The sequence below is a fragment of the Arvicanthis niloticus genome, chromosome 13 (assembly GCF_011762505.2).
Source record: "Arvicanthis niloticus isolate mArvNil1 chromosome 13, mArvNil1.pat.X, whole genome shotgun sequence".
Taxonomy (NCBI): Eukaryota; Metazoa; Chordata; class Mammalia; order Rodentia; family Muridae; genus Arvicanthis; species Arvicanthis niloticus.
Window position 1 is genome coordinate 16,526,861 of NC_047670.1, and position 24,174 is coordinate 16,551,034.

At 44.4% G+C, this 24,174-nt stretch overlaps 1 protein-coding gene across 4 annotated transcripts in view; it reads right to left on the reverse strand.

Moving 5' to 3' along the window:
* Positions 1-24,174, reverse strand: part of Ncald (neurocalcin delta) — a 408,926-nt gene that overhangs the window by 26,270 nt on the left and 358,482 nt on the right. For all 4 annotated transcript variants that reach the window (XM_034516561.2, XM_076911276.1, XM_076911275.1 and 1 more), the window contains one exon: positions 2,305-2,701. In XM_034516561.2, the coding sequence (XP_034372452.1) occupies positions 2,305-2,682 (378 nt within the window). In that variant the 5' untranslated portion in view covers positions 2,683-2,701. The remainder of the gene's footprint in view (positions 1-2,304; positions 2,702-24,174) is intronic.

A 24,174-nucleotide genomic window follows, 5' to 3' on the forward strand; every position in this document is an offset into this window, starting at 1 on the left:
TTGCTTCAGTTGTGGCAAGAGGGCCACTGGGGTGTGTGTGTGTGGGGGGGGGGGGGGGTACCTGCTCCTTAACTTAACTGCAATAGCACACTGTCCAAACTGTGTATAAGCAGGCTCTGGGAAGTTGATTGACCCACTCTACTGAAACAAGGTAGGCCAGTCCTTCAAAATTCCCGCTTCACAGATAATTGTGTTGGATATCCTGGGTCTGCTGGTGGAAGACTGAATGCCCCACCAATATGGAGGAACCTTGAGTGACTAACCAGGTAGCCATCAGTCTCTGTCATTTCTACATTTGCTTTGCACATGTTGTTTACCAAGGTAGTATTTAGCCTTCTCGGGTCTCTGATGGGGTTGAAGGCTAGATAGTTATAGTCTCACAGTTTCCCCTACTAAAGATTAAAGACATAAAAGTTTAAGTTGTTTAGGATCCAAGAAAATGTTTTAGGGTCTAAAAAATGTTTTCATGTTGATAAATCTAAGTTATGATAAGAAAATGATTTTGGTACAAAATTTTGGACCCACCAAGATAGGATAGATAGTAGAATATTTTCTCCAAGGTTGCCAAATACAAACAGAATGGACATTGTAAATAAAATTCTTACCTGATAGTTCTCATAATTGTTCTTATTGTATATAGTTGATGGATGTTAGAGAAAAAGTCATTTATTGGGCCAAAAGAGGAAAAGGTAGTGAGTATTCTGGTTTCTTAAAAAGCCCAGTTACGTTATGTGATTATGTTTTTGTTTTCATCCCAGGTGGGGATGTGGGGCTGCTTCAGATTGTCTGTCCACAGCTCCTAACTATGATTTGTCTCTTGCTCTAAGAGGGATATGATTTTTGCCAGCTGCAGATAGTTTACATTTGGAATTCTGGGGACTCTTGAGAGGATATAACTGTGAGAGCCCTGAGAGGGCCTGGGGCAGCGGCTGCTCCCCCTGCTGCTGCTGGTTGCTGCTGTTGCAATTTGTCAAGTGCTTGTGAGCAAAGAGACAAGAAGAAGAAATTGGATATCCTGATGAAGATTGAAATTGCCCCAAAGAACTCTGTACTGTGTAGTTTTTGCTACCCTGCTTTAAGATCTGGACAGACCATGCTACCAACCCTGCCCAGGTCCCCTCAGATCCACAGATAAAAAACCAACACACACGTTAACTTAATTTTTAACCTGCATTATGGCTCAATTGTTTGGTGCTTCTAATCTCCCATGGCTAGTGTTTCCTTCCCAATACTCTTAGCTCAGCACCATAAATCTCCCCTTGACTTGAGTTGCTCAGTTCCCTTTTCCTAGTTCAGCAATCCAAAGCTGCCCTCAACTTTAGTTGTGTTTCTAATCTCCCACCCGGAGAAACGGCCTATGGTTGCTCTGCCCAAAATCTCACATGGCTGGTCATGTTTTCTCCTCTGAAGCATGGTGAAAATCCCCCCACCTCCCCAACCCCTCTCCCCTGTGTCTGCTAGCTTGCTTGCAGGAACCCAGAAGTCCCACCTATTCCATCCAGCTCATTGGCTGCTAGCATCTTTATTGATGGATCTAGAACCAATTGGAGAACAGGATCTTAGCATCAGAACCACTCCCTACAAACTTGATACTCCTCATAGCAGGAGGTGGTCTAAAGAGTTTTATGCCCCCTTTTCCCATCTATCCTTCTTTCTCTCCTACCTAGTGTTGGGTGATTGGAAGGGATTAGGAATATTGGTGGAGAAGGGTGGTAGACATAAGGACACAATAAAGTAGCCAAAAAGGTACAGTTACACTGTCCCTTTAACTGCCCATGTATGCTCCTTCCTGTATCCTCCTGCAAGGTTCAGTCACAGCTCTATAGTAGTCTTTTCAGCTCTGTCTGGTTTCCATTGTCACATTCCCTGAGGTTCTCTGCAAACTAGCTGCATTCTACCCTCACCCCATTTCTACCAACTGCTGAGGTTTTTCATCTCCTTGTTATACCCACTCCCATCCAGATTTTTATATTGATCAATGGGAAGAATGTAACATGGATGACCAACAGAAGAGCCCTGTCTCTCTGCAGTGTGGGCATCACCCCAAAGTATGGACAACTGCTAACGGACAAGAACGTGCAGGCAGGAGAGCTGAGCTCCTGAGGTTCAAGAGTTCACAACCAGTGTAGGTTTTTATACAATTTCTGTGCATGTGAATTCAAACTTTTCAAAAACTACCAAGTGGGTCAAACTAATTGCCCTGATAACACACAGTTTACAAACTTAGTCCCATGCTCTCCCAGGTGCCTTCTGGTCTTTCTTGCGACACTCAATGCTTCTCTCTCTAACAGGCCAGGTCCTTACCTGTACAATCTCCAGCATTTCTGCCTTGCTGATGTAGCCATTACCATCCAGGTCATACATGCTAAAGGCCCACTTTAGCTTCTGCTCCAGCTTGCCCCTTGATGTCACACTCAGGGCTATGATGAACTCTCTAAAGTCTATTGTCCCATCTCCATTTGCATCGAAAGTGCGGAAGACATGCTCTGCAAATTTGGAAGCATCCCCATAAGGGAAAAAGTTCCCATATATTTTCTTAAACTCTTCCATTGATAAATGTCCGCTTGGGCAGTCTCTCAAGAAGCCTTTGTACCACTCCTGGATCTCATGCTCTGTGAAGTCTGTGCTTTCCAGTAAGTCCTGCATGACTTCAGGGCGCAGCTTGCTGTTCTGTTTCCCCATTCTGGTAGCAAGAATTCAACTGCAGAGAGAAAAGAAAATACATATGTTTTTTTAGAACTGTCCTTTAGGGTCATGTGATCATGTGGTATTGTTCCTTGAGAAGAGGGAAAATCTAACAAGCTCTCTACTAGCCCAATGGCTAAACAAACTGATGACAAACCAGGCCAGTCAGAGATGCAGAAAGGCCATGTTGCTAACCAGACCAGCTAGAAAACAAGATATGGATGGAGGGAGGGATGGATGGATGAACAGATGGATGGATGGACAGATGGATAGGTAGATGGATGGATAGATAGATAGATAGATAGATAGATGGATGGACTGATGGATGGATGGACAGATGGATAGATGAATGGATGGACATATAGATGGATAGATGAATGGATGGATAAATGGATGGATGGATGGACTGATGGATGGGTAGATGGATGGATGGATAGATAGATATATAGATGGATGGATGGACTGATGGATGGATGGACAGATGGATAGATGAATGGATGGACATATAGATGGATAGATGAATGGATGGATAAATGGATGGATGGATGGATGGATGGATGGATGGATGGATGGACTGATGGATGGGTAGATGGACAGATGGATAGATGTATGGATAGATTGATAGCTGGATGGATGGATGGATGGATGGATGGATGGATAGATGGATGGATGGACTGATGGGTGGGTAGATGGACAGATGGATAGATGTATGGATAGATTGATAGATGGGTAGATGGATGGATGGATGGATGGATGGATGGACGGTCAGGTAGATGGATGGTCAGATAGAAGACAGATGGGAAGGAGGTAGATTATTTGTTTTCAGCTTATCAATTTGCAAGAGATCAGGCATGCCTTTAAGAAAACTAAGGGTCTAATTTCAGATCCTATAAGTAGAACTAAAGAAACGGAAGAGGTAGGGAGGGAACAAGGGAGCTAGGGAGAGAGAGAAATCAGCATGTTTCATTGTCACTTTGCCTCCACATAAACTGTAGCTCATATAACTGGACACTGTAAGTGCAGGAAGAAGGACAGTGGATATACCATGAACCTCTGCCAGGCTAATCCAGTTAGTTACAGCCAGAGGAAATCACTGAGCACTTTGGGTTTAGATGGTAAAGAAGATGCTTCAGAGAGTTGTTCATGTGCTATGGCTCAGGGAACAGGTCAAGGTTAACTTCTTAAATTACATATTACCTTGTGTGTTCTTATCCTAACAGTAGCATATGTTCACAATCAAACAGCAAAATACTGCAGTGACTCATCGAGAAAATACTAGCAACTTCCAAATCTTCATCATCGACATAAACACCGCTAGTATTATGCTGTATGTTCTTCCGGATTATGTGTGGATTTATTTCAGTATGTTATCAGTATCTAGTTCCCAGATTAACTGTGTTTTCAACCTAACCATGGTACAAAAGTGATGTATGTCTCATAGGAACTGTGTTTTGGACCTTGTCCAGGCCAGTGACATTTGTTTCTGTAATCTCTCAACTGCTTGGCAGCAGCTGGGCCTCAGCTCTGTGGGCTGCATGGCTGGGAAGAGGCCACAGACATGGTTCAGCGGGACTTCTACTTGCGACTCTTCTAGCTCAAGAAAATTTTATGTGACCCTGGGTCACAAGGATATAAAACAGATACACAAATGAAACATTTGCTGACAATAAACCAGAAATTATTTTAAAACAATTCCTTTATAAACATACCCACTTTCCATGCGTTAAAGGCAATGGCAGAATTGTCTAATGAGATGGCTATGCTTGTTGTCTAATACAGGCTAACCCAGAGATTCCAGATGGATATGAGGAAGGACAGCAGAAGAAATATTAGGCGTCCTTGTTTTCTGTGGTCAAACCATTCTGTTTTCACCAGAGCAAAACCCTTTGCATACAGAGTAGACACCTGCAGGTCATAACATAAAGTCACCTTGAATCTGAGCTGAACAGTTTCAGGCAGCCTTCCTTGGCCTCCTGTGGTGCAGAAGCATGCGTGTGTTACAAAGTATGTACTTTGTGCCTTCCACATCAATGCTACGGTGAAATCCCGTGATGCAACTCAAGCAAGCCCCACCAGAAAGATTTCAGATTCATTATGTGTTTGATTTTGAGTTAAGTAAAATTTATTTTTAGATTTACTTATGGGCTTGAGAGCTTTACCTGCATAATGTATATCAGTGCACCCATGTGTGCCTAGGGTTTGAGCTCAGAGGAGGATATTGTATCCCCTGGAAGTGGGAATATGAACAGTTGTGAGCTGACATGTGGGTCCTGGGAACTGAACTGGGATCCTCTGCAAAAGCAACAAGTATTCTTAACCCCTGAGCCATCTCCTCAAGCCCTGAATTAACCTTTACTGTTCAGAAACCTTTTACCTGTTGCCAAACTTCCTCCATTTTCCCCTGTGGGATCTGATGTGGAGACCTGACCTACAGTGGAGAGCTTTGCTCTACAGTGGCCTGGGCTGCTAGGATTCTGGGTAGATGAGCTAGCTGTATTTGATGTATTTTCAACAGAAACCACAATATTACAATTTGCATTGGTTTAGCAGGATTTACTCCCATCATAAGTTAAGGAGTATTTGTACTTTTTAATGTTTTTTCCATGAATGGTCACTTACGTGTACATGTATGTTTGAATATGTGTGGGCTAGTGGACTGTGCAACCAGACAGCAGAACTGGCAAGGTTGAACAGGCCCAAACCCCAGAAAATCTCAGAATTGAGAACAGCAGGCATGGAGCCAGCTCCCTGCCAAACTATCTGATCTGGAACATGTAACCATGATACCCCACCGTGACAGTCGTCACATAGCATAAAAACCTGGGGTTCTCCATGCTAGTGAGGTGTCTCAATAGACCCTGAGTGTTGAACATTCCTTTCTGCAAAAAGTATTTAATCCCTAGTTCAGGTTCACTCTGAGTAAGGTGTATGCATTTATATCCGCCATCAAATAAAACAGTTTGAACAAGCAAGGACTGTCTCCTTTATCAAGGATTGCCATTGGGTGGGAAGGGGGCCTTTATCATAAAGAGCCATATCTAAATCTCCTGGAGAAGACTTTCCCTCTTCCAGCCCCTCAGTACTCTCAGCAGTTACTTGAAACCATATGGGATTCTACCCCTGTCCTGGGCTCAGCTACCCACTTCCAGCCTGGTGCACAGGGAAAACATGGACACTCAGACCCCTATTCCCAACTCTCCAGGGTCCCCAGCAGTATCTGAGCACATAAGATGCCAGGAACCACAGCATCCGTCCTAGATCCTGCTGTTTCTTACCCAGGAAAACATGGGCTGGGACCCATATTACAGACTGTTGTTCTGCCTCCCTCAAGTGGCCTGCTGGTGGCATTTGGGCACCCCAGTGATGAGGCAGAAACACAGCCCAGCAACTATGTGTACACGTATGTCTGAATATGTATGTCTATGCACATACATGGAGGCCAAATGAGCATATCACATGTTCCTTGCCACTACCCTTCACCTATGTCTTTGAGAAAGGGTCTCCCCTGGATTTGGGGTTCAGGTTTTCTTGGCTAGGCTGAAAACCAGGTAGCAAGTTCCAGCCACCCTCCTGTCTCTGCCTCTCTCTGAGTTGTGATTATAGATCTGCACTGGGTGGGAGCTGACCACATGGATGCTCAGATCTAAACTGTGATCCTCATGACTGCACAGCAAGTACTCTGACCCGCTGAGCTGTCCCCATTTGTAAAACAGAACTGCACATGTTTGTGTTACCAGTTTCTTAACATGGTGCAGGGATGGGAGGTGCCTTTGATGGGGGTGGGGGCAGAGCTGCAAATACGGGCTTCTACTCACATAGTCATTTAGCGTTCATTCAGCTGTTCTCAGACTTCTGGAGATGTGGATGCAAAGAGTAAGATGTGACTGTAAGAATTTCAGGTCTCAGCTTAGAACTTAAAATTAAAAGAGCCTCAGGTTTGGGTTTCAGTTTAAACTCAAAAAACATTAACTTCCCCCAGGGACATGTCCCAGGAGGAGCACATTCCAAAGACTTAAACACACATTCCAGAAGAGAGACAAAGATAAGAAGTAATCAGGAAGCTGAGCCCCTTAACGTAATAAACCTGGGTAAACAAAAGCCATTTAGCTAACACTCATTGTTATAAAGATAATGTGCAAATCTGAGTTACCTAGAAACAGGGCCTGGGAACAGCTGTTGGAGTTTGTGGTTATTGTAGACTTTGTGGTTATTGTTTAAGAGGTGATTGTAAAACTGCCCTCGTGAATTCTGTGATAATGGTATATAAACTGCCCTTAGCTTTAGTTAGGGGTTCCTCTTGCCTGCGTTCGAGGGAACCCCCGTTCATCGTTTTTGGTTATCAATAAATCTCATGTTATTGCTTCAAATCCGCTGTCTGTGAGTACTTCTGGGGGAGTGGGTCCCCTGGTTTGGATCGTGGAGTCCAACATGACCTTTTCCTTAGAACACTCGTCCATAGGTGCACAGGGTGCTGGTGGCAGTGAGGGTCACATGGGGTCAGAAGAGAGTGACTAGCATACTGCAGGAAGGAGGGACACTCATGGTGGGGTGCCATCACAGGACATTCCTATATTTCTGACTTTAGTCTTAGACTTTCAGACCACTGAGTAATATTCTAGTTTCCTTTCTGTGATTGTGATACAACTCTCTAACAAAAAGTCAACTTAGCCGGGCAGTGGTGGTGCATGCCTTTAATCCCAGCACTTGGGAGGCAGAGGCAGGTGGATTTCTGAGTTCGAGACCAGCCTGGTCTACAGAGTGAGTTCCAGGACAGCCAGGGCTACACAGAGAAACCCTGTCTCAAAAACAAAACAAAACAAAACAAAAAACAAAAAACAAAAACAAACAAAAAAAGTCAACTTGGGGGAGGAACAGATTTGTTTCAGCTTAGAGATCACAGCCCATCATTGACAGAAGCCAGGGAAGGAACTTAAGCAGGAACTTGAAACAGAAACCATGTAGGACTGCTTGCTGGCTTTCTAGAAGACTCCAACTATCTGCTTAGAGAATGGTGCTGCCCACCAGTGGTCTAGGGCCTCCTATATCAGTGAGCAATCAGGGGAGTGCTCCGAAGATATGCCCATAGGCCAATCTTATCTAGGGAATTTCTTTCTCAATTGACTCTAGGCCACTTGGGGTGACAGAATACACCCCTTCACATAGTGAGGACACACCCCTTCACATAGTCAGAACACATCCCTTCACACAGTAAGGGCTCTGCCCTTGCATTTCTGACTACCTGAAGGACAACATAGCCTAATTTTAATCCTGTCTCTGATTTTCCACTTAGGGATCTTTACAATTTACATCAGTGTTCTGGGCTGCTGTCTGCCCTGCAGGCAGATCTTAATGGCAGTTAGGCTTTGTCTCTCCAGGGCCCATCCCACAGGGCACACTGTGAAGTAAGGCTCAAGGAACAAGTGGCAGAAACATCATCAGTAGACAGAAAGATGACTGCTGACTAGATGGCCATGCAGGCTGGTCATGGAAGACAAGACTCTACCAGAAGGCAGACTGGCTTTCCAATGCTATTTGTCACACTGGAAACTACCAGGTGATTAGAGTTAAAAAGTGTCCCAGGGCCTCTGGTACTTAACTGGCTCTGAGCCCCGCACTCAAGAAATCCCTATAGGGCAGTGTTGGCAGCTCACAGTGCTCAGATTGCATTTATAAAATCCATAGAATAGGAAACATGAGGGAGCCTTATCAATTACCTGATTGGTTGGTTTTGACTTTCTCAAGTTTTATTTTCTTCAAAATTGACACACAAAAGTTGTACTTATATGGCTTACAATGTGATGTCTTTATAGACGCACGGCTGTGTGATGATCTAATTGTGCTAATTAGCATATGCATCGTCTGGAACGCCCACCATTTCATTGTGATGAGAGCATTCAAAAGTCCCCTTCCTAGCTATCTGGAAACACACAATGCACTACTGTTAATGATGCCCCCTACTGTCCAAACAGCAGAGCCCATCCCCCTTCCCATCTGGCTATGGTACACCAGTCTCATTCCTTTTTAGAACCTGAGTTCCGAATTGAGGACAGGATCCGGCTCCCGTGCAGGCAACCCCTGAAGGGTAGTTGAGGACTTTCCTTCTCTTAGCGTGAGCCACAGCAGCTGCAAGGAGGCCGAGTTCAGAGGTCTGTGTAAATGTGAAGTGGAGCAAAATCTACTTATACAGAGAAAAATTAACTTACAAAGGAAGCCCAGGTCAAATTTATAAACTGAGTGTTCCAATAATGTTCACTTCCCTCTTCTGGAAGTAAAAATCCTCCCCAAATAGACTGGTTTATCAGAATTTTAAAACCCTCATTTTGTTGCTATGTTGGCAATTTGCCTGAGGCCAAAATTCAGAAACAAGAGTGGATACATAATACATAGGTTTGCCGAGAGCCAAAGACATTTAATGAAATCTGCAAGTGATTTCAAGTTCCTTCCCCTTGTAGGAGCTCTGTGAGTTCAGCTCTTTTGTTTGGTATTTAGTCAGATTGCTGCCACGGTTTCTAATCAGATGGCCACCATTACAGTTTTGTTATATGCAAATCATCCAGGGCCCGAAGTGGGGAAGGGAAAGGGAGGAGGGATTGCTATTTTAATATTTAAATCTACTTGTTTAAAGAATAATTTCTTTTCCTGTAGAAACAGGTCTATTTCTTCAAAACCAACTTAATGTCCTTCCCCAGACTTTACAAAGTCCTCACTTATTTGTACAAGGAACACATCGCCTCAACATCTTGGCTAAGTCTCTCACAAGACTGATCTGCGTTCAGCTCTTTTTCAGTAAACACTACTTAAACTCATTAGCACAGAAAGACAGGAACACAAACAAAGAAGAGTGTATGCTAAGTTATTTGGGAAGCGGGTATTTGTGGCTTAGTCCAGTGTTCCTTTCTGTAGTTGTCAACAAAGACTTGACTAAGGACTGACTGATGTCTGACCTTGATGAAGCATCTGCCTTTGCTTGGTCTGACAGACAACAAAAGCCTGAGTGAGCCCTGATAGGCTTTTGTTCACAGGGAAGAGATTTTCTTTTGGAAAACAGGACCCTGCACCTCTTTGAGTCAAAAGGACACAGAGAATAACACCAGAGAAATACCACATTAACTAACAGTCGGGAGAAAACCAGTGCAGAGGCAAAAGTTTCATCTTGGGTCAAGTCCTTTTCATTGCTTCACACAGTAATTAACTGATTTTGAACATCATGGGACAACTGCTCAAGACCAAGACAAAGTGCTTGGGTTCAGGGACTGGAGAGAGTTCATCAGGAAAAAAGGGTGCATTGCTCTTTCCGAGAACCCGAGTTCACGTCTCACCTCCACATTCCCACACTGGGAAAGCTCCCAATCACCTGTAACTGCATCTCTAGGAGATCTGCCATGGATAACTACACATGCATGCACATATACACACATAAATAATTTTTTTTTTTTTAAAAGAGAATGCTTGGGTTTGAAGGCTACCTTTGTTGAATTGTTGAGGACATCATTTAATTTGGGGTACACCTCAGTGAAATAAATTCAATATTCCAAGTTCACATTTTACTAACTTGATGTGAAAATTCATTGACGTAGTCACATATACAAAGTTACAGTATTGAGCTAGGAATGGTTGTCATGGTAACCCCAAAGACTGGTGTGTTGCAAGTTTGGTCCCCAGTGGTACTGAAGTGTAAGAGCCATTAAGAGGCTTGGCTTGGTAGAAAGTAGTAGGTTATGGGGTTCCTGCACCACAAATGATGTAATGCTGCAGAGAGAGAGAGAGAGAGAGAGAGAGAGAGAGAGAGAGAGAGAGAGAGAGAGAGAGATGAGTCCCATGGATTAGTTCCTGAGAAAATGGGTTATTACAGAAGAACCAGCCTGGCCTCTTCCCAGATTCCTGTTTCCTGTCTTGCCATGTGATCTCTCTGTCATATGTGCTCCTACCATGTGATATGATCCGAAGGCCCTCACCAGACATCAGCCCACCTAATTATAGTTGTCCTGCCTTCAAAACTGTGACATAAATAAACATCCTTTCTGTGTGACTACAGCCCCAGATGCTTTGTTTTAGCAAAATAAAAGGTTAGGCTGATGGCCCCTCTTACACTAAGTACTCCAAGGAATCTTCACACAGCCCTGTGGAATGGGCAGGGCAGGCGTTCTTCATTTTATTAGCAGAGAGATTAAAACTCAGAAAGACTAACCGACAGGACCCAAGCCACACAGCTCTCAGAGAAGCCAGCATGCGAGCCTGGACTGCTGTCCAGTGTTTTCACAATGCCCTATTTTGTTGTGAACAAAGCATATGTAGAAATTATAACAGCTTTATAATTTTTAAGAAGGCAGTGGATGGAGAGAGCAGACAGTCTCCTGTTGTAACCCCTTGATGCCACAAATAGATACTAAATGTCTGAGGGGAGAGAAGGGAGTTCTGGGGATCCACCAGGGGACAACAGCCAAAGACCCTCCCTTTTATGGAGTTTATAGTCAGTGGCAAGAGAGACAAGAACAGTAAGCAGAATGTTGGGTGGACATATGCATGGAGAAGGTAAAGAGGGAAGGGTGGAGAGGGCCAGGAGAGTTAGAATTTTGAGTAAGAAGCCAGAGACAGCCTCACTGAGAAAGTACCATGGTCCAGAGTTGTGTGGGTGGATGAGACCAGTTAGCTAAGTTGTTCTGAACTAGGGGCATACTTGGCATGACCCAGAATGTGGCAGAGTGGAGGGCATGAGTAGGTGAGAAATGGGGCCAGTGGGGCCACAAGGGATCAGATCATCCATGGGTCCCAGAGGAGACTATGTAGAGTGAAAATTTATAAAGACCATTTTGTGAAATATATGCAGGCTTTTTCTTTGCCCTTAGACCTGAGCAAAAAGAGTGCAGGTTCCAGAAAGTGGAACTGGATGTAAGATTTCAGGCCTTCACTGCCCTGGGATACATTCAGGGAAGAGCAACATTCCTCAAGCCTCAGGGTGGGGAAGTCCCAAAGCAAGAAGACACATTCCTGACCACAGAGAAAGATGCAAGTCATCTGGGTGGTTCCAAGAACTAGCTAACTTTCCACTGTTCTTGGTTTGCACCCCCCCCCCCCCACACACACACTTGAGGTCTTCCCAGTGATACAGCCTGCTGATGTTCAAAATTTGTAAAACAACCAATCATGTGTAACCACACGAAAATGCAACAATCATGTATAACCGCCCGAAAATTCCTCCCTTTCCCCACCCTGTGCTATTAAAAAAAGAAGCCCCTCAGCTTGCTGGCCTTTTGTCAAATTTTGTTCCTGCGTGGACGAGAAGTTTGACCATTGGCTAGCCAACTCTTCCCAATAAACCTCTGCTGATTACATCCAGGTACCGTGTCTTGTGATTTTTGGGTGGCCGTGATTTCCTGAGACTTGAGTAAGGGTCTCCCGAGTTTGGGGGTCTTCAACTACAAGGAGTTGGCTGTGAGCTTCAGAAGTGAGGAGTGGCTTGTTTCCATCAGCACTGTTACGGCTGCTGTGCTGAGATAAGCCAAGAGGGGAAACTAAGGGAGACATCGAGGGAGACCCTGCAGTGATCCAGGCACAGGCGGTAACAGTCACAGCCATGGAAGGGACATGTGGCTGGATTCCAGGCACAGCTTGATGGTAGAGTACCTGGGCTGTAAGGTGAAGAAACAAAACAAAACAAAACAAAACACAGAACAGTTCAGCATGATGCCAACTGTTTGGCCTCAGTAGCTCCAAGGATTGACACAGACATTGAAAAAAATGCAGAAACAGGGCTTTGGTGTCATGGACATCAGCATTCAACTGTGCATGTGGTAATCCCAAGATGTCTATTATTTATGCAGCTGCAGAAGACAAGCAGCTAGCTGAGAACCTAGAGGTCTGGTGTTAGGAGGAGTCTATGTCAGTATACAGAGTTTACAGCTGAAGACTCGTTCCATCTCCAAAGCCAACATGTCTAAAGATGCTGACACTGGACCTTAGACAATGGGACAGAACCAACAAAGGAGAAGGAGAAGTCAGAGCTGGCAGGTAGTAGGAAAACACAGAGGCCAAGCCCATTCCTTTTGCAGAGGTCCTTCAAGCCCAGTTCAAAGCTGCACCCTGAAATCTCAGGATGAACGAGGACTGACACTCTTGTGTCCTGTCCGATTTCTGTCATCTTTGTCACATCTGAGTCTGCTCCATCTCCGTAAAGGAGTCCCCCTCACCTCCAGTGGCTCACTTCAAGACACAAGGATTGCCTGTGATTCCTTTTGCTTTCATGCCTTTGGCATGGGACATTGGTTCTCTAACCAGAATCTCAAATCCATCCTGCCACCATCTTCATTACCATCCCAGTGAGACAGCAGCGGGTCCTTCCTGATGTCTGAGGCCTTTCCTTGCCTGAGCCCCACTTTTCACCCTCATTTCAAACACAAGCTGTGCCGTCTCCCACCTCTGCTAGGTCACTTGTTTGCTTTGGGTTTTGAGACAGGGCGTAGGAGCAGAAACTGGTCTCAAATTTGAAATGCTCTGTGTGCTATATGCCTGCCTCTTCAAAATCCTACAGGGCTCCACACTACCATCAGAATATTGTCTGTGCTCCCTCTGCTTGCCCTCAGCTGTGAAAATCTGTGGTCTCCTCCCCGCAGTCTCTCCACTCCAGACCTGCTGATTTCTTAAGGACTTTTGCCTCAGTTCCTCCCTTCTTTAGGCAGACACATTCCTCAGGTGATCCTTTAAACACTGGTGTCCGATTTTAATAGTTTACTCCATGAACGGCAGTGTAGAAATTTTTTAAACTTATTTTGTGCCACACCCAATCTTCTAGGGGGAAGAAAAAAGGAAAAGAAAAAAGAAGTGTAGATTTTGGTCATAGATGGAAAACAACAAATACACAAGAAGTTAGCAAATTATCAACAGAGAACCAGACCCAAAAAGCTGAGAAGCCAACTTTCCACCGAAAAAGAAATGAAATCACAATTCACAACAAACAAACAAAAACCCCACCACACTTCCACTAAAGGCACTGGCGGCTCATGGATGCTCTCTCAGAGGCTGCAACATCCCATCCTCCCTTTCTGCATCTGTGGAAGGAAGGCGAAATCCTTGCTCTTCTGTGATTCCCCAAAAGGTTTCGAAAACTCCGTAGCTTCATTCCTCCTCTCCCAGAATTAGATTTTCCAGGGAAAAGCCCATAACTTACCCTAGACAGCCTGGCTAACTTTGGAGGAGAAGTCTCAATCTAAGCTGTACTGAGGTCTCCTAAAATGGAATTTACAAGGTGCTAGCGGCCAAAGTCTAGTTCGCTGCAGTGAAGAACACAGAACCCTCGGCAGTCCCCATAAGAGAGCAGGGTGATTAAAAACGTCTGCCTCCTGTGGGGAGCCTAACCGTCTCCACTAAACATTGCTTCGGCTCTTCTGTTTCAATTACACAAACACAACTAGAAAAACATCAGGAAGAAAATCATAAACACAATGGATAAATGGAGAGATGTGACCTGTACCATGACTTGTTTTAGAAGCCTGCATCTGACAGTTCAAATCCACAAATTCATCTCTAGGTTGTCTATGATTCTTCCTGGGGCAGGGGGAATGACTCAGCAGGAACCTGAGGCACCCACGTTGCTTCAGAACTTCCCTCCAGCAAAACCAGTGGACTGAGACAGGAGAGCACTCAGGCAGATTAGGAAACTGAACGTTAATGTCTCAAGGGAGGAGTTAGATACGAAAGAGGGAGGCTTGGGGGCTGTGCAATATTCTTACACTATATTTTTCTGAACCAAGGAATATTCTCTCCTGTAGCCCGTGGTATGGGTGTAGGACTCATAGCTTGCTGAAGAGGTTGGTGAGATGGCTCAGCAGTTACAAGAGCTTGCTGTTAAAAGAGGACTCAGGTTCAGTTCCCAGCACCCAAATGGCAGCTCACAACTCTCTGTAACTCCAGTTCTAGGGAATCTGATGCCTTCTTTTGGCCTCCTTGGCCTCCTGAACACAGGTGGTACCTATAAATCCACACAGGCACATACTTGTAAATGATAGAGAAAGAAAATTTAAGTGCCTTGTTGAAGTCATTTGGATAATTGTACAAAGCCGCTTCTTTGAGTGAAGCCCCAGGAGAATGGTCAGTACTTCCTGGGTGATGGTCATCCACCCACACTCTTTCCCTGGATAAACTGAACTGGCACAGAAAATGCTGTCGAGCTTTAGGCTTGATAAACAGTTCTTCTTTTGTGTCCCCCACAGCATTAGATGAGACCCAGCTTTGCTCTGTGTGAGCTCAGGGGTTACAGTTTCTAAGACATCGGAGACCTTGTTCATATGATTTGGGGCTAGCAAAGGATTGGCCTTGGGCTGTTTTCAAAGTTTTATTTCTTTTGTATCAATGTCTATAAAACATGCATTATTGATTAAAAAAAAGATCTAGATAGGGCATCATCTAATGATATTCTTCCCCTCTCTTAAAATAGAGAAACATCGCTTTTGGCTAAGCTCATCACCAAAGACTGCATCATTTTGGTAATACTCTGCTGTCTGCATGGTATATATTTTAATATCTTGTGTGGATGCCAAGTCTCTATATAACCATGCTGTTTTTCTTATATATATATATCAATGATAAAGTTTAATTTATAACTTGGACACAAGAGATTAACAATAACATATAAGAAAATAAAACCATTATTGTATTGCAATAAAGGTCATTGAACTGTTTGTTGTTAGGATTTTCCTCACACTATATCCCTTTTGTTAGGCATGGGTAACTGAAGTTGCCAGCAGAGAACCCTCAGATAAGATGGCGGCAACAATGAGGCTGGTTGTAAAACACTTAACAACCTGTGCTTGATGGCTCAAGCCTTTAACCAGCACTCAGGAGGCAGAGGCAGGTACATCTCTGAGTTCAGAACAGCTTGGACCACTAGTGAATTCTCAGTCAGCCAGAATCATATGGTAAAAAACTGTCTTAGGAAAAAAAAAAATCTAAGGAAAAAGAGGCTGTAAAAATGAGAGAGTGACTATTCTGACTCTGATACCATGTTAGAGAAAATAGCTAAGTTTTTATGGTATCTTTCTGGCAACCACTAGTCCAGCTAATCCCACTAGCGCCCCTTATACATAGCCAGCAGTTGGAAGTACACTTACCTTGCCCACTTAAAGGTCCCATGAGTTATTGGACAGGCCTCACACGAGATGGTCACTACCCCCAGCCTATACTACAGGACTGACCTAGTGAAGAAATTGTGTGAGTGTCAGAAGTCAAGAGCTTTGGACAAAGTCTTTACAGACATGGCTACCTAACTGCTGCATCACAGTTGACTACAGCCATATTAGGGGCTAGTGCTAGAGAAGAGTGGGGTGCTCTGTGACCTCAATAGTATCTCAGGGCTGCCATAGCCCTACCACATGTAGTTGCTTGGAATTCTGATCTTAATAAATGTCTGTTCAACTTAAGACATGAAATATTCTTATTTTAAACCATAAACTATCATTTAACAGTAATCGCTGTGACAGCAGACACAGCACAGAGCTTCCTAGACCAGGGCAGCAAACAGATCAGTTTCAGCCACCCAATGCCACCAGTCTCTTACCAGCAGCTGGAGGACCAGAGGCTCAAGTCCCCAATTTTAGACTTCCTCTGGGGGTCACAAATGCATTTAGTAAATGGTTCCAGGCCCCACGGAGTCCAAAAATAGTTCATAATTTTTAAAATCTATTTGGCATACTGCTTCCGGGCTTAGAAGGGACAGTTCTATAAAAATAATCCTACATGGGGCAAGGAAGCAGCAAGAATCTGGGACTTGGGATATAAATTCATAGACGGTTCATTAATATTTTTCTTTGAACGTCTGTGATTCTACTCCAAGTAGCAGAGTCATGAAGAAATGAACACTTGTGACGAGTTTATGCAGCTGTAGTCCCAGGGGAGGATGATCCAATCTACCCTTCCCACCTCCACCCTTGTTGTATCTATGGCCAGGCTGTTTTTGGTATTTGAATGGCTGATTATGCTAAAAATGTATCCTGGAATTCCTCCCCATTCTGACCCTCCTCATCCCTCCCTTTCACACCAGAGACCACCAAAAATGTTTCCTGCTCCTTCCCGATGCTGATAAGAGTGGTTCATTCTGCTTAACTCCCCTTGATATCTCTAGTCTTCACATCACAGTAAATGCCATTAGACAGAGAACAGCACTAGAATAAATGAAAAAAAAAAATTAAAGTGTTTTCAAGTGTTGTAAGTAGGTCAAACAAGCTTCTGTGTTTCTCTCAGTCTTTATACCTGAGCTGGGGACAGCTGAGGCAGTATCAATAAAGATACAGTATTAGTCGTGTTCTTCACAGTGGTGACAAAACACTCCACAGAGGAAACTTCAGGATTATTTTATTTTATTTTATTTTGGCTTATGGTTCAAAGGGACAGTCCATCCTGGTGGAGTGGTGCAGTCCATGGCAGTGGAGCTTGTGACTGGTTACATCCTGGAGGCTGATTAGAAATATTCAGCTTAAGAGACTGAGGGAATGGCCAACCAATAACCAGCCCAACTTCAGACCTACCCCATGGGCAAGCACCAATCCCTGACACTATTAATGATACTCTGTTATGCTTACAGATAGGAGCCTAGCATAAGTGTGAGACTCCACCCAGCAGCTGACTGAAACAGATGCAAACTTACAGCCAAACGTTGGATAGAGCTTGGGACTCTTATGGAAGGATTATGGGAAAAGTTGAGGGCCCTGGAGGAGAAGGGAACTCTACAGGAACCAACGGAGTCAATTAACATGGACCCTTCTGGGCTCTCAGAGACTGAACCACCAACCAAAGAACATACATGGGCTGAACCTAGTCCCCCACCCTCACACACATGTAGCCTTTGTGCACCTCAGTCTTCATGTGGGTCCCCCAACAACTGTAATGGGGACTGTCCCTAAGTCTGTTGCCTGCCTGCGGATCCTGTTCCCCTAACTCAGCTGCCTTGTCTGGCATCGGTGGGCGAGGAAGCACCTAGCCCCACAGAGACGTGATGCATCAGGGTTGGGGGATATCCAGGGAGTCCTTTACCTTCTCAGGGGAGAAAGAGAGGAGGTGACCAGGAGGAGGGAGTTCAATGATAGAGATGGAAAGTGAATAAATAAATTAATTAATGGGGAAAATAAAAGAACAAAAGAGCTCAGACAGAAACCAGAAGCAAATATCATTAAAGCCACCTGCAGCTTAGTTTGGCCGGTAGCAACCATGTTAAGGTTCCACAGTTATCTAAGACATTACCATGATCTGTGGACCAAGTGGTCAAGCACGTGAGCTTGTGGGACACACATAGAAACCTTAACACCTGCCTCTCTGCTAACTAGGCCTAGACAAGCAAAAACACCCTGCTGTCTGTGCCCCTCACATATAGATGATAGTCACCCACTTAAAAACGCCCACATTGCAGGACCTGGAAATGTACTGACCCTGTTAGAGTCACATGTGAAGAAAACCATTTTCTGCCTTTTCTAGATTAATGTGACTTCTGGTCAGTCAGGCTTAATTTCACTTGCAAAGAGTTTATTAGTAGGCACAGCCTATCAGTCATGGTGCTGCCAGCCTCTATGGCAAGCTGCAGAGACAAGCTAAGCCAAGGGACATCAGAGCTGTGCTTCTGTCATGCCTAACCAGTAAACACCTTAAATTTATGAGGCAGGCGTAGCATATACTCAGAAGCACCAATAAAACCATTGTGCAAACGGCTGGAACTGACAGCCTAATTCTTCCTTATTGAGGGTCTGTTTGAAAACTCCAATATGTTTGCTTTCACAGCCAAACCCAGACTCTGAGGATGATCACAACAAAAGAATGCCAGGAGGAAATAAAATATGAAATTCAAGTGAACATTTTTGTTGAAGGAGAAAGCAATAAAGGCAGGGTGTGGTATGGGGAGCAACCACTCTGAGTAAGAGGCAAGGACTGACCAATACTCTGCCCCTAGGGATGGGTGACAGTGTATGAAATGACAGGGAACACTGTTCCTATTTCCCAAGCTAATTACTTGTTTAAGACTAGCACTCTCCATCGTGATAAAATTATGCAAAAGGAAGATTTGATTGTGTTCACAGAGAAACTGATAATAAAAGGATATCAAATCTCAGCACAAAACAGAGGGTAAGCATGTGTGATGGATTATGGGTAGGCATGTGTGATGGATTATTCAAAGTCTTAAAAATTGTATTTTAACAGTGATATTCACATAGCATACTAACCTGATCATTGTCTTATTCCTCATTAGTTTACAAAGATTCTGATGAGGTTAAAGGCTGTTTTTATACATTAAGCTTGTCCTTGGTAAGTCAACTCATGGGGGAGGTGATTAGGAGCTCTCACTCTTAGAGAAGGCACCACTGACAGTTGCCAGCTTCTGGGGAAGGGAAAGTTAGTTTTCTTTAAGGATGTGGCCCCTGGTAGGTCAACCATGTTCCATTGGATGGCCCCACACTGTTGAAGATTGGTGCTAATAATTTGAATCTGCATGTCTAGATGCTGATGGTCCTTGTCCCCAATTGGTTTTTGATCTATCAATAAAGATGCCAGCAGCCAATGGTTGGGCACAGGGCAGAACACTTAGAGTTGTGTGGGTAGAATGCAGGGAGATTCAGCTGGACTGGGGAATAAGAAGGGGATGACACAGGAGCGGCAGGAGAGAAAGCCACCCAACCATGGCCACTGGCCACTTCCCCGATTGGGCCTGGGGTAGCAGGGGAAGGTTAAGGAGTGCCCAGCTTTTGAGGTAACCAAGGCATTTAAAAATAAGCTTGTGTGTGTGTGTGTGTGTGTGTGTCTTTCATCCATGGATCCAGAGAGACCCTGGGAGGGTGGTTGGTATCACAGCCCGCCAGGAGCTTAAAGTGGAGTAACTAAGAACTACACACAACACCTATAAGTTTATAGACAGCACAAATTAGACTCAGAGAATTTTATATTTATGGGAGTGTGTGTGTATGTATATGTGTGCATGTATGTGTGCATATATGTGTGAGTGTATGTGTATCTGCATGTGTGTGTATGCATGTATGTGCATATGTGTATGCACTTGTGTGCATGTGTGTGTGGGGCGAATATTTTTTTAAAGGACACTAACTTGAATGGTGGCAGGAGCTGGATCTGGGAAGAACTGGGGCTAAATATGATTGAACTACATTATATGTATGTATGAAATCCCCAAAGGATTGATAGAAATTTTATTTTAAAAAAGTTAGAATGAATATTATTCTTACACTAAAAGTACAAACCATGTCCTATCATTTGCATAAAAATCATGGTATGATTTTTTTTCTTAAAGAGATGTTATATCCAGTTGAATTACTTCACACTGGTTTCTTAAAAGCTCGTTGTGTACCTGGATAGCATAGTAGACTAAAACCAGGTAGAATGGACTGAGGGATTCTGTCAGGTGGTAGACCAGAGAGATAACATTTAAAAAGCACAGGCTAGGAAAGATTCTAAAACAGGAAAACATTTAAATCTACAATAAAGATAAGAGTCATCTTATGACAAGGTTGGATTCAGGGGTCACTTCAGGCCAGCAGGCAGGATGGGAAAACTCGGAAGAGTGTTCTCACATAGCCTTAAGAGAAGCTGGCAAAACATCCAAATGCACAAAGCATGTGGCACTGACTGAAGGAGGGCCTGTGGACCTTGGGAAAGGTAAGACCAAAGGAGGTTCAGCCCGGCCATTGCCCCGCTCAGGGCTCCTTTCTGTTTCCATCAGCTTTCAGCTTTCCTCATCCTTGACAAATCTCCAGCCTGTGTAAGACTCAGAGGAGTCAGGGTGAGGAGCTGAGGCATGCTCTGTTTACTAGTCCTGAATCAGAGCCTGCTCTACCTCTGCAGAGGTGCACCCCACCCCAATCCTGAGCAGAACTGTGGTTAGCTTCTAGAAATGGGGACATTTTAAATAACTCCATATTCAAAGAAAATTATAGCTTCACATGTAATTGACAGTTCATTTGGGGCTGAGCTGTAGTAGTGCACACTTTTAAATTCCAGCACTTGGGAAACAGAGGTGGATGTCTGTGAGTTCAAGGCCAGCCTGGTCTACAGAATGGGTACCAGGACAGCCAGAGCTACAGAGAAATCCTGTCTCAAACTAAAACAGAACAAAACAAAAATTCAAAGTTCCCTTGGGTATTGTCCATAACTCAAGGAATAATCAACATAACCAAGAAGCCTCCATCTGCAGCTTACACAGAATAGAGTGCAGGCACAAGTTTGAATGGATTGTCTTTGTCTTTGTTTCTGCTTTTGGGTGCTGAGACTAAGCCCTGGGCCTGGGCATGCTAAGCACAAGGCCAACCACATTCTCTCTGTTAGCCCCCTACCCACAGCGTCACATCCTCAGCCTGGGCGCTTTGTTGAAAACTTCTACTACTAAAGCTTGAGAACATTTTTAGGGTCTGAGCTTCAGGTAGGGCAGGATCCTGCTTTGCTGTTAGTTTATCTGCTGTGTATCTTCATTGCCAAGGTCAAAGTCAATCAGGAAATTGCCTATGAGAATTTCTACTAACTCTCATCCCCACCGTGGGAGCAGGAAGCAATCAGTCTCTCCCAGCATCCACAGCCCCACTTCCTGCCTTTCTACAGAGGAAAAAAGGCTGTTTGTGTAGTGCTGGGGAAAGTAGAGGTCGGCACTGAGGACTTGAGAAAGCCAGGCCTTTCTGGCTGTCCTGGGTTGATTGAGGGATGAACATCCAGGTCCCAGCTGGCTCCTCTAGGAGTCCTCCCTCACAGGCAGCATGAGAAGCCCTGACTGAAATCACCAGAAGAAAATTCGGAGCTGAAGAGACAGTTGAGTGGTTAATAGTGGACAAACACTGCTCTTGGGAAGGACCCTATTTCACCCAAGCACCCACATTGGGTGGCTCATAACCCTCTGTAACTAAGATCCGGGGGAGGGGTTGACACCTGTGGCCCTGAGGCCACCTACACTCCTATGCACGTACTCCCACACATGCACATAATAAAATAATAATAAAATAATAATAATAAATAGTAAAAAAAAAAATCTAGTAATTATATAAGAGAAAATATCTCAGCTTTGTTGTCCGTGCCCTCCATTCATTCAGAATAACGTATTGTCTCTGTTTGGGTAATGGATCTCCTTCACAATTCTAACCTGTCATTGTGGTTGTCAACCTGAGCACATCTGGAATCAACTAAAGCCCAAGCAGCTAGACACCTCTGTGGGGGGGCCTTCTTGATCAGATCATTTGAGGTGGGAACACCCACCTGGTCACACCTTCTGGTGGCAGCCCACACAAAAGAAGATGGAAAAAGGGAGCTTTTGCTTTGTGTGTGCTCGTCCTTACTCTCAGTGGCAATTTCTCATCCTGGAGCCAGGTAGGCATTCCTTCACTGCTGCTAGAACCTAATTCATCTGGATGCCAACGTAGACTGTAGACCAGGACTCCAGCAGCAGATTAGGACTGCTGAGACAGCCAGCCTTGGGGACCGAACAACTATCGTATCCCTGGCCTTCCTGCCAGAAGACAGCCACTGTTACACATGCTATACCACAGCCTTTAAGTCATTATAATTATGTATATATATAACATATATATGTATATTATGTATATACATATATGTGTGTATGTATATATACATGTGTATATATTTTATCAGTTTTGTTTCTTTAGAGAACCCTAATACACATCTCTTGTTTAAAATATACAAGCCTAAACTTCCACAGGCCCAAGCAGTTCCAACAGCGTGGAGCGTTAAACCTGGCAGTGGAGACTTGGGTAAGGTCAGCCGATGCTTTCTTTTTTTAACTTGTAGTTTCATGCGAACTCTGCAAGGATTTCTTTGAAAATATAAAATTGGGGGCTGGGAGACGGCTTTGTCAGTAAAATACTTGCCTTACAAGCTTGAGGATGTGAGTTCAATCCCCAGAACCTACACTACAAAAAGCCAGTCACCATCAACAGTCCGTCAGAGATAGGGGCAGAGCTCACAAGGGCTCACTGCTCCCTGAAGAGCTATTAGTAATGGTTGCTCAGTGGGGAGAGCATCATCTTCAGTGGTGTAGACAGTGGCAAGCTGGCCATAATCCAGGAAATAATCTCCATGCTCATGCCGATAATCCTAATAAGGTCATGTGGGTCACACAAAAGGAAGTGAACAAGAAGGCTTAGGAGAAGGGGTTCAGCAGGAGTGGGAGAACAAGACGGAGCAGTGGAGAGTTGATCGGCCTAGTCTTACACTGCTGGCTGCTGTCACCACAGTCACCTGTCCTGCCATGAGACTATGTCCCCAAGCCTGTCTCTTTCACTTCACCACCATTCATGGTCCTGGCACTTGCTCACTGTTTCCTGTACACTATGTCATTTGATCCCCATAATAACGTCACGAGGAGAGAACAGTCCACCTCAGTCCACAGACAAGGGCACCGAGGCTTAGGGATATGAGTAGTTTCTTCAAGATTGGACAGATGATGAAATGGGGACAGAGTTGAAGAAGAGTCTCAGGGACTCTTCAGCTTCCATCCCTGTGGAGTTCCATGCCACATATGATTGAAGACAGAAGGTTTCCAAGAGAACCCTGTCATTTGTCCCCACCTTTCTCTATAAACTGCCACTCCTTTCTGTCATAGTTACATTTTCAAAGGATGAGAAATATTTGGAGCATTCTACAGCTACCTTTCACTTATAAACTACTAAGCTGACTTCTTCAAGTCTCTAGTAGTTTCCAGATTGTCATCCAAGAGGAGCAGACAATGCTTACAGCCAGATGATCCAAGTGGCCACAGGTCTGTGGCGAGACTGAGCAGCAAGAGAAGAGACAGGGGAATGGCTGCTGATGTCACTGAAGCGCCAGCTGGGCTCCTTCCTGACCTTCAGTGGTTCAAAAGAATTCTCAGGTGCAGGCCAGGGGGGTTGCGGGCTGGGGGAGTACGGGCCGGGGGTGTGGTGTTTGAGATTTGTGCCTGAAAACATTCTAACAAGGAGCACCATAGCAACCACCTTGGTCCCCAGTCCTGCAGCCTGCCTCTCCCTCAGAAGAGGGTTGCTCTTCTGGCAGAGCCTGGGGGGAGCACTGGTTCCACATGAAACCATAGGCAAGCGCCTATCTGAACCACTTGCCACCATCCACTCAGCCCTTCCCAGCTGTGATTAAACAAGACATGGTTGTTTTAGAAAACAACCCAAAGGGTAGAGTTTAATCCTAGAGCTCAAGGAAAGCCTGGTTACCCCCTTGCTGGCTTATAAAAAGGGGGGGGGAGAACAGATTTATGAAAATTATAAGTATTTAATGTTTTAATGAGTTTACAATGTCTGAGCATGTAATGATGTCATGCACTATGATTATATTATTGGCTAGTGGATTGTAGGATTCACAGAGACTATTCATGCATGTCATACCCAGGGTCCCATACGTTAGGGGGCATGATGGGAGTGGCCAGACTAACTGAATTGCTTTACCAACTTACAAGGAGATAGTGACAAAAGTATCAATGTGTCTTTTGTGAAAATGATGCCCAACTTATTAAAGAATCAA